An 18,058-nucleotide genomic window follows, 5' to 3' on the forward strand; every position below is an offset into this window, starting at 1 on the left:
ACTCAGTCCGTCGATATCACAAAATGTCTGTCTATTTATATATACATATATATATATATATATATATATATATATATATATATATATATATATATATATATATATATATATATATATATATATATATATATATATATATATATATATATATATATATATATATATATATATATATATATATATATATATATATATATATATATATATATATATATATATATATATATATATATATATATATATATATATATATATATATATATATATATATATATATATATATATATATATATATATATATATATATATATATATATATATATATATATATATATATATATATATATATATATATATATATATATATATATATATATATATATATATATATATATATATATATATATATATATATATATATATATATATATATATATATATATATATATATATATATAGACAGACATTTTGTGATATCGACGGTGTGTGTGTGTTTGTGTGCATGTGACAAATAATGGCACTCAATCTTCCCAGAGATGGCTAAACCGATTTCCACAAATTTAGATTCAAATGTTCCTGAGTTTCTCAGAGATTGCTGAACCGATTTTCGCAAACTTAGTTTCAAATGAAAGGTCTTACGGACTCATACCATTTCATTTCGATCCGACTTTCGGTTCCGGAATTACAAGGAAATATGAGCTAATTTATTGAATAATGCGCACTCGATTTTCTCGGAAATTTCTTAACCGATTTTCACTAACTAAGAAAAAAATGAAAGGTCTTAAAATTTGTTAAAAAGTCTCCGGAAAGTTGATCCTGATCCGACTTCCGGTTCCGGTATTACAGCGCGATTAGTGAAAATTTTCAATTTCATGAGTATTTTTTAACAAGCGATAGCGAAACAAGGTGTACATTTTTATATAACGGGCCCGGACTTTTTAGGGGGGCCGTAAATTCGAGGATTTAAAATTCTTTGTTGTTGCTCATAATGGAACATACCTTGGGACCTTTTTTTTTGCTCTTTCAATCTTCCAAGAAAGAGGTGTTTTTCAAGGGGCCCTTATTGAAATCCCCCCGGGCCCGGTTTTTCTCTCAGTGGCCCTGCACATATTACTTCACAAAACTAAAAATTTACTCACCAGCGCCGAAAAAGATTAAACGTGCACCCGTACAAACGGTAACACAGAAACGTCTGAAAGTAGGTAACAAAAAATAATTGTAACAATGTGGATGTGATAATCAATTGACGTGAAAAAAAATGTTACTGAACATCAAATGCAATAATGTTTAAACTTGGCCCGGAAGGCCAAGTGTCATATACCATTCGATTCAGTTCATCGAGCTGAGCAATATCTGTGTTTGTATGTATGTGTGTGGCTATGTGTATGTGTCTAATAATCTCATTAGGTTTTCTCGGAGATGGCTGAACCGATTTTGACAAACTTCATGAAAGGTCTTAGGTGTTCAATATTGTACACCGTCACTTAAACCGGCAAAACAAAACACGTAAAAAAACTGGTCTCAAAAATATACAAATCGATAGCCATTATCAGTATGTAACTAAACAAACCGGTTTCGGCTATCCTGGTTCCCGGGCTCCGGTTCCGGAAGCACCGGAAATAGTGGTCATATATTCCAAAATAGATCTCACATTTTCACAAATTTGGATTCAAATGGAAGGTCTCGATACGGAATTCCTGAATATCATCCGGATCCGACTTCCGGTTGCGGAGTTATAGGGTAGTGTGTTTTCAATATTGTACTATACACAAAAAAAATACTGCATATTTTCGGATACAACAAAATTTTAAATCGTCGTTTAGAATATGAACTAGTAGAGTTTGTACACCATGTTAATTGGTGGTCGTACGAACCGACTTCGATTATACCGGTTCTTAGGTTCCTGTACTGGAAGTACATTTAATAGTGAACCGTTTCGTTTTCTAATGGATGACCTAACCGATCAGAGAACTGTTTTATTCTCTATGCACAAGCAATCCTAGTTTTCTTTCAAAATCCTAAGGGAAACATTGTGAATTGAATACCGCAGTATTATATATGAGAAGAGCATCATTACACCACTAGGTGGATTAAAACAGGTTTATTTCGAGCAATATTGCATATAAATCACACGTTATTACATTGAAATAACGTATTGAGTAAATTACATCAGCTTGACTGAATGCTATATAAGATTCTGATAGGAAGTTATGCATCTTTTCGTGTAATATTGAAATCTTTAGAACGACACCAACACATCATCATTTTGATATTATCCGTGAACATTTGGCTATAAACGAAACGAATACCATTCAGCAACCACCGAATTCATCTGATTTGGCTCCCTGTGACTTTCTCCTATTCGGTCGACTCAAGAAACCTCTCCGTGGAACGCGTTTCAGCACCCGCGATTAGAATATGGAAAAATCGCAAATGGCTCTGATGACCAAACCGAAAATTCAATATAAAAAATGTTCCGAGGATTGGATCAAGTGCTGGCATAAGAGTGTTGCAGTCGATATGGAGTACTTTGACTGGGACATCGATTTTGATGAATAATCTTGTATTTTTAATTTTTTGAATAAAGTCCGGAAACTTTTTGATCAAGATAGTATGTAAACCCTATCATATCGATCACCTTTTTTTTATTTTTTAAGCTGCGAGCAATATGCATCCGTCGGTTAATCATTTGAGCCTACGCTCCTGAAAATGAAAACCTCTTGTTTTCCTGATTAGCTGAATGATTCACAGCGTACACTTTTACAATAGGAAAATATATTTTTTAGCTCCAACAAACTAAAACTCAACGTCTAGTTACTAGAAATTAAAAATTCTGTGTATAAAAAGCAATCTTCCTTGTAATTCCGTTTTTTCCCGGGTCAAAATTTTCCGAAATCGATCTTTGAGGTTTTATCCACGAAGCGTCAAGTTTCACTAATCTGAGCATTATCCATCGGTCATCAGACGAAACAATGCGCAACTCTGACACATATTTGTTACTTTGGTAAATAAATAACATAATGACGGAACTAAAAATCAATGATATGAGAAATTTAATTAGTATCATGGCATCAAATAAAATTTATAGCTTTTACATGATCTTCTAATCACATGCTTTTTTCTGAAATAGGCTATAACCACACACTCTCCACCCTCCTGCTCCTTTTCCAAATCCTTCTCCGGATAAGTTATTTTGTTGTCATATGATAAATGCGTCCATCGTGATAACACAACTTTCATTTGAAGGTTCTCAGTAACAAAACAAGATATTTCTTTCGAATGGAATAAGATACCGCAGTGGAGTCAACTAACTATATTTATTTGGACACCTATAGTATTACTTTTGAATACAATAATTTAGTAAGCTTAAGGATTCTCCTTTCTAACGTCTCGCGTTCAAGTGTAACATATTATTGGCTATAATCATTTACTAAACCTAAATTCAATCAGCAAATCAAGTGTAACAATTTTACCACAGGAAACAAGTAAATTATAATAAATCATGTTGATAATTTTATTTCGAAAGGTGTATATATTGGAAGACGGTGGATATTTTTAGTGAACATATTTCTTACTTTTCCTTGGAAGACATGATTTCAGCAAGTGTATAGTTAACGACTAGATAATTTAAAATATTCAAAACATTTCAGTATTCACTATATCTGTAACGATTGTAGACTCATCAGGATCGTCTATTTATATTATATGTTTTTTTTACGCTTAATCGACTATTTTTTGCAATTCTCAGTTACAATAGAGCTGATAAATATATTATAACCGCATAAATACATGATTTCGTGTTATTGTCAATATACGTTTAATTGTTTCCTTCTTTCTGATACACGTTTACGCATTTCATGGATTTTATGCGTTTTATTGTAACGATGTTCATTTATTGCATTTTTGTGTACATATAATACGCATCATTCAATCCCTCAGATACTAACTATTTGCGTTAATTTCATTCTATTAATTGTAATTTGTCAGGTTGCAGAAAACTTCTCTGCAACCTTTGGAAGACAGTTGGATTAACTGTTTTTTTTTCTTTTCTGTTGATTTTCATCACATGTAGGAAGACAATGATCATTTCGTTTAAATCGTAAGTTGTAAAATTTGATTTTCCCTTATTCGTTATTTTTGGGCACTATTCCTAGATAATTGGGTAATATACACTGGTTTCCAGATATGTCTAACCGATAAACGTGCGCGCAATTAATTTCAGCACGATACTTCAACTTCCAGTCAACTCAAACTATAATTATATTTTCTTAAGTAAATTGTCGATAGTAGTAGTAGTAGTAAGCTTAACAACTACACATAATTGCATTATCAAATGAAGTATCGCTAATGCTCACACGCTTTTCTGAAGATAATTAGAATGGAAGACCAATCTCAAATGCTTTAATTAAAGCGGTTCCGGAATCGTAGATTCCAACCACGCCAAATAAAACACCCAAAAAGATGATGAAAAAATTGTAAGCTCGCTCCCTCTGATCTAGCAGGTGTCCTCTTAACTTCAAATGGAAGTAACATGGCCAAATAAAACTAAGCATTGTGCCAGTGAAACTTCCGATGAAGCCCATCAAGATTGAAAAGTGCGGAATGAAACAAGCCATCATAATGGTTCCAACAATAACACCTAATCGCCATGCAAGACCCCAAACCTTCAAATCGCCGTCGAGTTCCCAAACAACGGGGAATATGGTCTTTGGTTTTCCACGAAAGAATGCCCGCTCAAGTAATTCGCAAGCGGCAAAATACGGCAGTGGATAGCTGAGAACTGCTTTGATAACAAGACAGAAATTTACTAAACCCTTAAAAGCCGGGGAATGCAGATTGTTTGTAATAACCTGCTGAGTATCATTCTGGAATGTTAGGAAGCAAATGTAACCAAAGAGAGCCTTCAAGGCTGCTGCAGCAATATGAGACCAGTCCAGCATCCAGTTGAATTTAGAACGATCCTCCATGTTTCCTTCGAGTGTCGGTAAAAAGATCTGCGACGTGTAGGAGAAGACAATAACACCAAGCGAGATTGGAAAGTTTTCGAAATCCATTCGCCACTTGACCTTACTCCAGCCCCAGTCGCCGATCTCCAGTAGGCAGTAGCCAACAATGATCGCATTTATAAGCAGATGCGACATTGTGCACCAGAACGACAGCAACGAGACATGGTGGAGCGATTTAAGGAAAGCCAATGGCAGTAGAAAGATTCCGCACAACATCATCCACGATCTGGTGTCCAACGCACCGTCGGGGAACGAGCCAGCCATCAAGTCACCACAAACTACCACGTACAAAATGCAGGTCATCAGCAGTTCTATGATCTGCGCTATACTTACGACTCGAGCTCCGACTTTCTTGCCGAAGCAGACTTTTGCGATAGCTACGTAACTGTCCCGAACACGCACTGGCTCGCCGGTTTGCGGATCCGGTTCGTACAAACACTGGACCAGAATTTTGCCCGTATAGCAGCAGATGTGTGCTATTCCGACCATCGCAATGATGGCCCAATAACCACCACGAAGCACAGCAAACGGAAGCGACACGATGAACATACCCTGTGAAAAAAAACGGTTGAAATTACTATATAAATTAAGGTAAAATCTTTAATAAAATAGCAGTCAATAGCAATTTATACCTAATATTACCTCTGCATCAGTATATTAGCTGGTATATAACGTGATTAAAGGACAAAAGGGTTGTCTAGATTTAAAAAAAAAACTCACATGTCTCTACTTAGAGAATAATAGTTATATTATCCAGACAAGCTTTTTTTGTTGAATTTTATGAATGAAAATAAAACTAACGCGGTAAATCAAAATTATGACAGAAAGATTTGAAAATTCAGAACGAATTCAGAATTAAATTCAAATTCATCAAATTTCTCGAATAATGAAATTTAATCGAGTAATCAAATTAACCTTTTCGACCGTTAAATGGTGCTGCAATCGTAAAAACGATCAGGCGCGGTAACTATGGGGGGCAAAGCAAAGCACTTTTTGCCCCTCCAAAATATTTATTGGAGTAGCCATGCCCATCCAATATTTTGGTAACTGGAATGAATATTTGTGATCGTGTCAAAACATTCGGAAGAGAAACTAAACTTGCTTACTTGGTTGCTGTTTTATTTGCTCCAACCGCTCTGAAAAGGATTACGGTGGCCTATAGTAGATTCATGCTTAGAAAGACTCCTTTTACAACGTGAACCAGCCATTTGTTTTGTTTTAACAACAACATTTACACGTCCGGCGTCATTTTGAGTATGGGAAAAACTAGTTTCATTTTCTTATTAAGCATTACTTTTTGAGAGGCGAAACGTCGAAGGTAAGTAGTGGTTTCGTGTTGGCCAATAAACTTTAGGCCGATTTTCGGCATAACGAACAACCGAATTAGACTGGCGAAGTAAAAGCAAAACAAAAACTAATTGTTCTGTATCGCTATTTTACGAGATTCGTAAAAACAGTATTGGGAAATCGAGATAAAGCGCTGCCAATCTTGTATGGCAAGAATCCGACAGGAACAGAACCGATAATAACCGCTAGACGAAATTCTCTGCCGGAAACGGTTGTTGCATTGTTGCCAAACTCTTCCGGGAATTCTGGCATAATTCCGGCAAAAAAAGGCTGGCAGACATAGCCAGCCGTCTGGAGGAAAATGTTTATCGATTTGGCATTGCATCATGTAGCCATTTCTCGTGGGATTGAAAAATATACTTATATTCCGATATTCGATAGGTATATGTGAAATTAGAAACTATGTATCTACTATTTCAAAAACATTACTTCTACTCCTTATTTCCACGTATAAGCGTTGTGGAGTACCAGAAACAATTACTTTTAGCCACGTAAAGACGACACGTGAAAGCGAGCAAGTCATTTATTGTGTTATAGTATTTCGTAACAGTTCGGCTGAAAAGTTCGTATCGTTTAATAGAAACACACATTTTTTTGCCAAAATTCGTTTTTATTATTCAACATAATTGCCATCAGATGCAATACAGCGATTATAGCGATCTTCTAACTTTTCGATACCATTTTTGTAGTACGATTTGTTCTTTTGTCTCAAAATAGGCCTCAGTTTCAGCTCTTTTGGACGTCCACTGCGTTCATCGTCTTCGGTGCTCATATGACCAGTACGAAATTTTGCAAACCACTTACGAATTGTTGCTTCGCCCGGTGCAGAGTCTGGATAACACTCATCAAGCCATTTTTTGGTATCGGCGGCACTTTTTTTCATCCAAAAGTAGTGTTTCATCAACACACGAAATTCCTTTTTTTCCATTTTTTTCACAATAACAAAAGTAGCTTCTCTCAAAATGCAAACTAATAATCCGATAGCTGTCAAATTTATACACGTATCTTTTGAAGGTTGGTACTAACTGGAAATGGTATGGATTTAATTCTAGTGGCGCCCTCTCATAGAAACGATACGAACTTTTCAGCCGATCTGTTATTTTATATTTTGAATTACAATGATGATTCCTTAATCACTTACCTTATCTAACCCTAGCTTTTGTGTTCATTATTTTATACTTATGGAATGAAAAGTTCCGGGCATCTCACAGAAAAGACGTGAATAGATTCGAACCGCGTTTTTTTGTCGTGAATACGACTTACTTTAGTATGTGGTGCCTGTTTCAAAATTAGCCATATGGCAGAACTTAATCGTGAATATCTCGACTTGTATTAACGGCAGCAACATAATTCTTTCACCATTTCATCAAAAATATGATCAGGAATTTAGGATAATATTTTGAACAGCGTGAGATAACCACAAACAACTCAAAAATGAAGTTTTTTAAAACTTTGAAAACAACGCGGAAAACTCTTTACTTTTGCTTGGCTTTTTCGTGCAAGAACTACGATTTCGAGGTAGTCAGGCACATATCTTCATCTTAATGCGTATAAAGAGGGAACCGTGGTCGAAAATCGATCATTTCTTCTTGTGTGTTGGATGGAAGCAGACGTCGTGAGAATGATTTATCATTTGCTCTCCAGTCCTCGAGGGAGCGATATCACCAACAGCGACGTTAAAACCTCAAAAGCTCTGGTCAAAGTGCCAGTTTTCAGGATAATTTGATTAGCTTTGTGCAATTTTCGCAGTGCAAAATTTGCAACAGTGTTTAATATCTTAGAGAATTACACAATTTGGCCCCTTTCTGAATGCCAGAAATTTATCTCGTACGATAAATTTATATTACGATTTTGATAACGTTTTTCACTCAAACATTTGAATCCGGAACGAATTATAATTACATCAAAATTCCGTATATTTGTATTTAGAATAATAATTGTATACCCAAAGAATTATGCGAAATTTACTTCACTATACTACACTATACCGTATACGGCCCATTTTCAACCACTTGTAGTTTGTAGTAGAACTTTCTGCTGACTTGCTATATAAAATCCATAGCACCGACTTAGAAGCCATGAATGAAAGGTTCTTTCAGAGCTACCATTATTTTATCATAAAGAACTGGTTATTTCGTAATATTTAATTGTGTTTCAGAATGTTTAATGTAACTAATCTGTACTTTAGTTTAGGAGTATCGTTTCAAATTCTAGTAGTGAAAAAGAGGAAAGCTTGCAAAATTCACACAATCGATCAACTAATTGATATTCGAAAGTATAAAGAAAGAGTGTCAATTGTATTCGTATTCACGACATCCAGTTATGTCTCTGACATTACACACCCGTACTTTTTTGTTGAGAACAAGCCTCTAGATGGCGCAATACCAAATTTCATTCATCTGTTTTTTGCATAACAGCTGATTGTATCAGACGAGGTCTAGTTTTCATCAAGCTATAGAAAAAGACGAGTTTCGTGTCCTGATAAAATAGCAACGGTGAAATTGAACGATTTGCGGTACGGATTGGTCCACCATCCTCCGTATTCTCCTAATATGGCCCCATCCACTATTATCTATTTCTAAACCTGAAAAGGTTTCTCCAGGGAGAAAAATTTTCGTCGAATGCTGAGGTCATTGCAGAAACGGAAGCCTATTTTAAAGGCCTTGACAAATCTTTTTTTTTCAATGGGTATTGCTCTAGATGGAGATTATACTGAAGAATTAAAAAGTTTTTACGCTAAAATATCGACTTTTTCTTTGTTAGGCCCGGGACTTCTCATTCCATGTAGTACAGTAATATTTGAAAATACTTTTTACGCTCGATTACTGATGACTCGGAAATTCATGATCAGGGGATTTGTTGAGTTATCAGTAAAAATTTGGTGACAACTTGGGCAAGAATTAGCCCTAACTAAATTTAAATAAAATTTAAGCGTGAGCTGACAATGAAGTCACGCCTTTTTTTAGAACGGCCAATAAGCCATCCATCAACATTCACTTTGAAGAGTAATTTCGAATAACTCGGCACTCGCTAAGAATAAGTCATATAGTAAACGGCAGAGAAAAGTTTTCTCTTTCGTGTGGTGTTAAATTTAATACTCTATCTTTCATAGCTCGCTTGCCATTTCTTTCGAAAGTGGAAGTTGACAGGTGGCTTATTGGCAGTTCTAAAAAAAAGGCGTGAAATCAAGTCTGGTTCGTAACATCAAAAACTTTTGCTGTTTCGCTTCTGATTTATATTATCTGGTTCCCAACTGATATGTCGCTCATTAATTCAAAACCCTCGGATAAACCCGCAAAACAGCTTAAAGTTAGCGAAAGGTAAAAATTTCTAATATCTTCAGGCAGGGCTGCAAAAGTCTGTGAATCAAAAAAAAAGTTTGCGGGCTTTTATTTCTTTATAAAGTATGACACAGAAAACTGCTTTGGCGAACAAAAAAATTAATAAACAACAATTTTCATATGTTTTTGTGTGCGTAAGCATTTCGAAGCGTTTTCACAAAACTCCAACTTTATCTATTTACGCATTTTTCCTAGGAACTAGAGAACATATCCAACATTTGAAAAAAATCGGTTCAGTGGTTACCAAGTTATGAATTTAAAAAAGCCAGTTTTCCAATATAGCAAAAAAAAATTATCCACATATGAATGATCACCCAAATGCCAAAATGAGAAAAGTACGGGTCTAATATTTTTCGATGGAGAACGATTGTACCAAATATTACAAATTTCTGATAGGTTGTATATCTTTTTTTCACATGGAATTGCTGTATAAGTACACTGAAAATAATTTGCACGCTAGCATCATGTGCAAAGCATTCGATCTATCACTGCTTGTAGAACACATGAAATTCATGAAAATAAACACTTAACTCATAAAATGAGTGTAAAAACTGTTGAATTTGAAACAGAGTTGACCGATTCAAGTGTTTTGCACATACATTTGTGCTGTACTCATTCTCACTAGAAAATGAAGTGTTTAACACATGTAGTTCGATCCAATAGCAAAACACATTACATCCAAAGGAGAAATACATCGAAACTAAGTGCAAAATAATCTAATCTCGCATCTTAGTGAATTAGCACGTGAAATCTTGAAACAAATCGCTTTGGTTATGTATTAATATGAAAAAGCATATTAAATTGAAGTGGTGTTTACATATGAATCGATCGTGCTAATTTTTATTAGTGTACTGTCAATCAAAACATCGACTGAGATGTGAGAGATCGAAACCTGATATTTTTTCTGACTTTGTTTTAATTTTTCATTTTACTCCTATTTAAACAGAAAATAGAGATTTGTTCTTCTCAAAACAATCAGCTTACACTAGGAGATCTTCCACACTGCGGAGGAATATTTTACAGACCTTTAAAAAAATTACTTTTCGGGCGAGATCAAAAAGCTAGTTCCAGTTAAGACACTAAATTTGGTTCGAAAATCTAGTCAAGAAACTAAAGGCTCCAAAAATCTAGCCAAACAATCCCGATTTAGGATTTAGTTCCAGACTCTTGGTTCTAAATTCTGAATTTCTAGTCCGGAGACAAATTCTAAAAGTAAGTTCTAAAATTGAAATTTAATTCAGAATCCTGGTGGACCAGAAACCATATTCGGAATTCAGTTCCGGAATCCAATCCAAATGAGGTTTTACATCACGTAGATCTGTTGTTGGTACTGTTGGTCCTTATTACGACGCCCATTTTCAAGCAGGTAACCAAGCGAAATAGGTTTTCCACATTGTTTCCAAATGTTTTAGTACACTTAATTTTTTTATTATTTGTGGATATCTCACACAATTGAAAATTTAAACGTAAATTGCTGATTTTATTTCTGATGGCATGGAGAAAAAATTATGTCGTTGCGAAATATTTACGATTAAGTTCTACACATTCATTTTTGAAAAGGTATCCCATAGTAAAGTAAGACGTATTCACTTCAAAAAAAGGCGGGTGGGTAATGTCAGAGACATAACTGGATGTCGTGAATACGAAAACAATTGATATGTTCCTTAACATTTCCGAATATCAATTGTATGAATTATGCACGCATTCCCCTTTTTCACATTTTTCGCAAAAACAAAGAAAGCTTCACTTGATCTCGATTACTGTGAATTTCACACAGCGAAAAGTGCACAAATCTAAGCAAACTGTTCTTGATATGCAGTAAACTGAGGATATTTCCCTACGATTTGCAAACAACAAATCCTAATAGTTCTTTAGAAAACTTTAAAGCCAAAGCTGATCTTGTGCAATGCTCTCCACCGTTGTTTTTTCCCAATGCTAATGACTGGCAGCTGTGACGTAATCGCTCTTGTCGAAAGCGTGCAGACGACACAAAACACATCTGCTCGCAGTGGCGATACAATCCAAACTGATTCAAGTTTTGTTGAGAGGCTTGTTTCTACCTGATTTCGTTTGTAGCTTTTTCACTAATGGGCGGTCCTAACAGCTATAAAAATAGCCGCATACAGAATTTTATTGTCGATTATTTCATTTCGGATTTGCATAATTTATTGAAAGAAACTATCAATATGCTATAGGGATTCGTTTCTAGCATTCACAAGGACCAAATTGAGGAACTCACTGAGATATTCACCACTTTTCGGAACATTTTTCCCGGACGATTTGTTGTACAGCAGCAGATATTTTGTTCTCTTCCTTAGAACGCGTTCTGATTGGCTGGTGTTGACATGGAGCAAATGAGACAGGTTTTTCAATAGTGTACTATTGAAATACTTCAATGCTTTTGCTATACACGTTTAAATTGAAAAATTTCGATTCTATTGGTAGTTAGATTATATAAATCCTTTCACAGATCACTGAGCTATGAGCTTTAAAAATACGAGAAAGGCAAACGCGCCTTATGAATTATCCTCTTTGATACTCGTTTATACCAAACATTTCAGAAAAGTTTAATTTTGAATTATTTGAGACTATGTCACAAAACTGAAAATTTTATCATAAAATTGTGATTATATTTCCGATGGCATGTCGCAAGAATTATGTTGATTCATTAGATACAACAATAGATATTCACGATCAAAAACTTATCACTCTCTCAGAGGGTAAATTTTGAAAAGGCACCCCATAGTAAAGTAAGTCGTATTCACGACAAAACTTTAACGTAACAGCATTTTTTTGTAATCAACTCGGTCATCTTTATTACAGAGCTTATCATTTTAACCGAATCTACCGTGCATAAAAAATATTTCCCCCGAAAAAGATGTCAAGATGATTACCAGAAACAGTCAGTATAAACTTTATTTTGTTGTACAGGGTGGCGCAAAGAAATCTAACACATTTTGTTCTCCGGTTACACTTGAACCAAATAAGGAATGGAGAAACCGAACACGGCATCGAAAAGTAGAGAGAATGGAGATTTATTTTCGTTCAATAGTTTTCCATCATTGATCAGTGTCGATCCCCATGTTTTTTTTCATAACTCGTATTTTGCTGAATCAGTCGTACGTTACAACTTTTCGGGAGTTTAAAAAAACATTTTAAATTAATGGAGGGACTTCTCCATAAAGTGTAACGGATTCGTGTCAACATAATAACGACAATTTTGCTTATTTGCCGCGCCTTCCAGGTGGAAGTGGAAGCACTTCCTAGCATTTCGAGCATCTTTTTCGCGAACGAACGATGAACTTCATAATCCGCCAGGTTCAACTGCTGGGTGATGACGATCTTAAATGGATGAAACGTTGACACTCCATGATGGAAAATTACTAGACGAAAATAAACCTTCATTCTTAGGGCATATTCAGAAGTGTTTTAGTTCTAGATGCATAATTTATGCCAGTTACAAAATTTAAATCTGGATTTAATAACAAGAAAAACTGGCAGCCCCAGCAGTGTTTTAATCGTGTTTCAAATATACAAAAAATAGAACGGCATCGTAGACCAGTTTTAAATTTGACAGAAGAACTGGTCGAATAAATAAAACTAGAACGGCTTGCTGGGGATACGTTTGTTCCAGTTTCTGTTCTATTATAGATCTTCCATATAGAACTTCTAGCTGCTGAATTTGCTCTTACACTTTCAGATGCCGTGTTCGGTTTCTCTTTCCCTTGTTTGGTTCCAGTGTAACCGGAGAATAAAATGTGTCAGGTATATTTTGTTCGAAAACCGTCTCTGAACCGAAATTATTATCTGAGATAATAGTGCCAATTGATTAAAATTAAATTTTTCCTTTGAATAAATCGAAAATTTTCAACATAAACTGCTGACGCACTGATGAGCTGAAGGCAATACGTAGAAATTTTTAGTTGTAATTGCCAATGGTGTGTTGATTAGAGATGGTCGCGTTGCGGGTCAAGATTTTTAGTTTTAATGGCCAGATTCAAGTTAATGAAGTTTCATAGCGGACCATCTGTAGTGTTGATAAATTAAATAGTTTTTAACTGACGCTATGGCTCCAAATGCTATCTAGACACATGCTAAAGAAATCCATTCTAGATCATTTCAAAATTCTTCGTTTCAACAGAGTTTGCTCTGATCTCATTTTTTATCTATTAATAGGGTATTGTGCAGTATAATTCGCATTTGTCTCACCTGGATAGCATTAGTCACATTCCATGCTGCCTGATATTCATTGATTTTTAGCCCATCTGGCGTTTCCCCTTCGCAACCGCCAGCAAAAGTACTATCGGAACCAAACGATTGAACGCTACCTTGCCTGAAAAGTTGATGTTGTGTAGAATGTTTTCTTATCTTTCTCTTAAAATTCGAGTTTATGTTTATTTGAATCATACCTCGGGTAGGCTCCAGTTTGATAACCATTCTCGAAATCCCTCGGCTGATTGAACCCAGTTTCTTGGTACTGTCCAGCCGTAGGATCGTCGCCCCCTTCTTGATAATATGCTTTGGGGTTGGTGAACGGATTCAAGGGGTTCATTTCGGTAGTCCCACCAGTGTCTCCTGTAGAATCAGCTTAGGTAAGTCGAATGAACATTAAAATGAGTGAGTTGAAGTTGGCTTACCATCGGAATCAGCAAAGTGCACATTCTGTGGCCGTGGCGGAATATGTGGTGGTGCTCGCATACTCGTTCCCGGTGCCATATTCTCTCCTTCAGGCTGCTCGTAATCATTTTGCTTATTCTTAGACGGAATTGACTGACGAGCAGTTTGAAGGGCCACGTTCAGGACATTCTTCACCGGTGGCAGAGGCGTTGCACGGAGTGCATTCAGGAAAGACATCTTTGTCCGGTTTTATCTCTTCTTGCAGATAATGTGAAATCTCTCACCTATTAATTTTTCGTATTTTTTTTGTTACTATTATCTAGTTGATTTTTGGAAGACTTTTAGTGATTTTACTGATAAGTAAATTTATTTACTACATGCGCCCCAGCCACGTGTCATGACGATGAGAATATCCCTGAAAGGAATCAAAAACAAGATATCTATTATAACGAAAGGAATGTAGAACTTGTCATATTCAAAGTTTTCACAAAAGCTAGTTCTAAAATTGAAATGTTTTCCTTTTCTAACTTCTATTAGTTACATCATCCTTCTTCTAAAACTTGTAATTGTAAATTAATTGTTTGAAACTTTTGAACCTATATTATGCAAATCTACAATTTTCAACGTACTTTGAATGAGCGTCATAGTTTCTCGTTAGTATCTTTAGGTAAACTTTTCATTACATAAATCTGCTTCTCATAAACTAACCCAGTATTGTTTTGCTGCAATCTCACTAAAGACTAAAGTGTATTTGTAGTCACCTTTATTCAAACCTTAAACGACACCATTATTATTGGATCGATTTTTTCACCGTGCTTGTAAATTGTCAAAACACGTTATTCACTCTCGCCATCAAACACAGAACCACACTCTCACAGCATCATCATTGAGGATATGCTTCGCACCCCTCAGTGGGTGGTAAACGAGAAGAACGCTCTGGTGTATGTGGAGTGAGGGAAGTGAATAATTTTCTTCTAGCAGATACTACAGTGCAAAAGTTACGAGTTGGAAAAATGCGTTTTCCTACACAAAGAATTACTTCAAACTGCAAACAATACTCACTTTCTGATCCGAATGGAGGTGGCAGTAAATTTTCACACTGGTGAAGACTAACCGCAGCAAAATCTTTTCGGGGTGATTTTCTGGCACAGCGTGTGTACTACCGTTTACAGTGCCATTTTGGAGGAAAATGAATGCTCTCGTGATATGCTACATGAAATCCAGCAGTTACTCTACGGGAGGGGTTGGGCTCGTGGAAATCAAATGACAGAACTTGTGTTTCAACAGGGATAAAGGGATGCTGCGCGATATCAGGATAACCATTTTTGCTAGATATCAAAATCCTGAATCGACGGTTTATTATTGGTAGTTCAACTGAAACAATTATACCGGCGATTTTTTCTATTATCCGTGACAAAAATCAATTTTGGTCAAAAAATACGAACAAATGTGTTATAATGCACCTAGTGGTGTCATTTATTTATTCGAAGTAACCGGCACAATTCAGTCCCAATGATTATTTCTAAGAATATTTAAAACAAATTACATCATATGACCCTTCGTGATAGATGGAAATCAAAGCATGATGGAACTCTTTGAAGATCCGCTGCACTTTTGAAAAATCATTTCTTTATATTTTCTTATAGTAAAACATTTCAAATTGTCAAGCCTATCGGAAGAAAACTCTGGAAATTATGGACCTTCATACTTTCTTATCTCATATTGTGAAGAAGCTAGAGCTCGGCGCACAGGCCCAAGAGTTCTGCTTCGATTGACTTGAAATGTTTAATTATAACAAAATACAAAGAAAAATTATGATTTTTGGAAAGTGTTACGCCCTAGAAAAATAAATTGTTTTCTTCGATTTTATAGACAATAAACTTTAAACCCGTTTTTCTGTAAAGTATGTTTTAATAGTCCGTGTTTATCGTCATTTAAAAACTACTTCACCAATTACCTTCAAATTTTGCACACACTTTCTATATATAAAATACTCCACCCCAATGTTTTCACTTTCGTTTTTGTTTGTTACTTTGGGAGGGTTTTACAGCTGCAAAATAGCGGATTTACTCGCGAAAAATCGCAGTTTTGACTTTAAAAACCACAAAAAATTCGAAAGATTAAAAAAGAATCAAATAAAAACGTCCACTGCAACTATTTTGTTTTGTTTTTTTTAGACTTCTGATAATTCTACGCTGAGATGCGATGGACAATGCAAATCATGATTTCGAAATTGCGTCTTCGAGAATATTTCTTCACCGATTTATTTCTAATTATTTTTCCTCGAATAAAAATACAAAATGTTGCTCGACTGATGCTTTGTATTACGCATCATTTTTGCATTTATTGTTTTGAATGATAGTTTTAAAAAAATCGCTGATTGATGAAGATTGGGGCACAACGATGAAATCATATCACAGACTAACAGACATGACAGTATGAGTAAATTCTTATAAAAATAATTTTTCGTGATGCACTAGTTCCACCTATATTGTACTGCGCGAACTATTTACTATCGGTACACCCCTTGTTTTACGTAAAAGTTTTTTTACTAGTTGGTTTCCCCTCGTTTGTCAGCACCGATCAGCTGCTTGCATGGATGCCTGATTTCATCAAAATTTTTGAAAATGAATCGTCACAATAAATTATTGGATTACGTTGATAATATATTTAACTTTTTCGCGATGTTGGAAGGTAACCATTTATTTGACTCAACGTTGTTCATCTACACACTTAAAAAATGTTGCGTCTTCTTAGATGCACATAAAAGGAGCGTCGCGATTCACTAACATTCACAATACATAGCATGTAAAGATAAGTCATATCATTACCTTCACAGTTAATTTAACTGAAGTTTACATCGATACAGACGCAAAATTTATATTTACATGTTAGTAGATGTAATATTGTGTCATCACCGAAGAAATTACGGCATACTTGAATTTACGTCAAGCGTAAATTTCATTTTTTCTAAGAGTGTAGACTATTTTTTATTGTGTTGGTAGTTTTCACCCGAAATTAAGTGGCGGCAGACCAGAAGCAAGTGAATATGTATTAAATCTGTATCCTGCATGAAATTCGCATGGACGTATACAAATCAATACATTACAGGTAATTCTGCATGAATGGCAACTCTGTTGGTAAATGAAAAAAATAAACACAGTCTAGATGACAGACAGGATGTTTTTGATAGGTTAACGTGGCGCCATCATGACACATGTGAGTACTGTCCCAAATAAAGGAATATTCGAAATGACCGTTAAAATGATTGAAGAATCTAATTTGAGTGTCCTGTCTGTTAGTCTGTGATCATATTTCATATTATAAAGTTTTAATTTAAAACTTATGCACAGATAAGTTGCATCCTATTTAAAATAAAAACAAACTCAAATACTTCCCGTCTGCATGTACATGCTTGTTTCCTCTATTCTTCTGTTCAGAAGAAATTATGCATATTCGTTATGGTTTTATGTCATGTCAATATAATGTGTTTCTAAGCCGGGACTCTTTTTACACTGTTATGAGTCACTAAGAAATTACGTCCAGAGTCTTGCCGAATGGTTTCTATTTTGTCTATATTTTTAACAGCTGGTTGAGATTTTAACTTTAAATTCATTCACCTCGTCAGGCCAGGAAAACTTTCTGACCCTATATGCGGGGGGTTGGGAATCGAACTCAGGTAGGCTGCGTGAAACGCATCGACTTATCCACCGCGCTATACCCGTCCCCAAAAACTAATGCTGTAGT

The 18,058-nt window shown here is 35.2% G+C and overlaps 1 protein-coding gene across 1 annotated transcript; it reads right to left on the reverse strand.

Moving 5' to 3' along the window:
- Positions 1–3,298: 3,298 nt before the first annotated feature.
- LOC131435436 (vesicular inhibitory amino acid transporter) lies at positions 3,299–15,522 on the reverse strand. The gene is made up of 5 exons (XM_058603311.1): positions 15,374–15,522; positions 14,332–14,726; positions 14,104–14,269; positions 13,904–14,027; positions 3,299–5,558 (listed from the first exon to the last, which is right to left on the reverse strand). Exons 2-5 carry the CDS (start codon positions 14,546–14,548, stop codon positions 4,374–4,376), a joined length of 1,692 nt encoding a protein of 563 aa, XP_058459294.1. The 5' UTR covers positions 14,549–14,726; positions 15,374–15,522; the 3' UTR covers positions 3,299–4,373.
- Positions 15,523–18,058: the final 2,536 nt, after the last annotated feature.

The sequence above is a fragment of the Malaya genurostris genome, chromosome 3 (genome assembly GCF_030247185.1).
Source record: "Malaya genurostris strain Urasoe2022 chromosome 3, Malgen_1.1, whole genome shotgun sequence".
Taxonomy (NCBI): domain Eukaryota; kingdom Metazoa; phylum Arthropoda; class Insecta; order Diptera; family Culicidae; genus Malaya; species Malaya genurostris.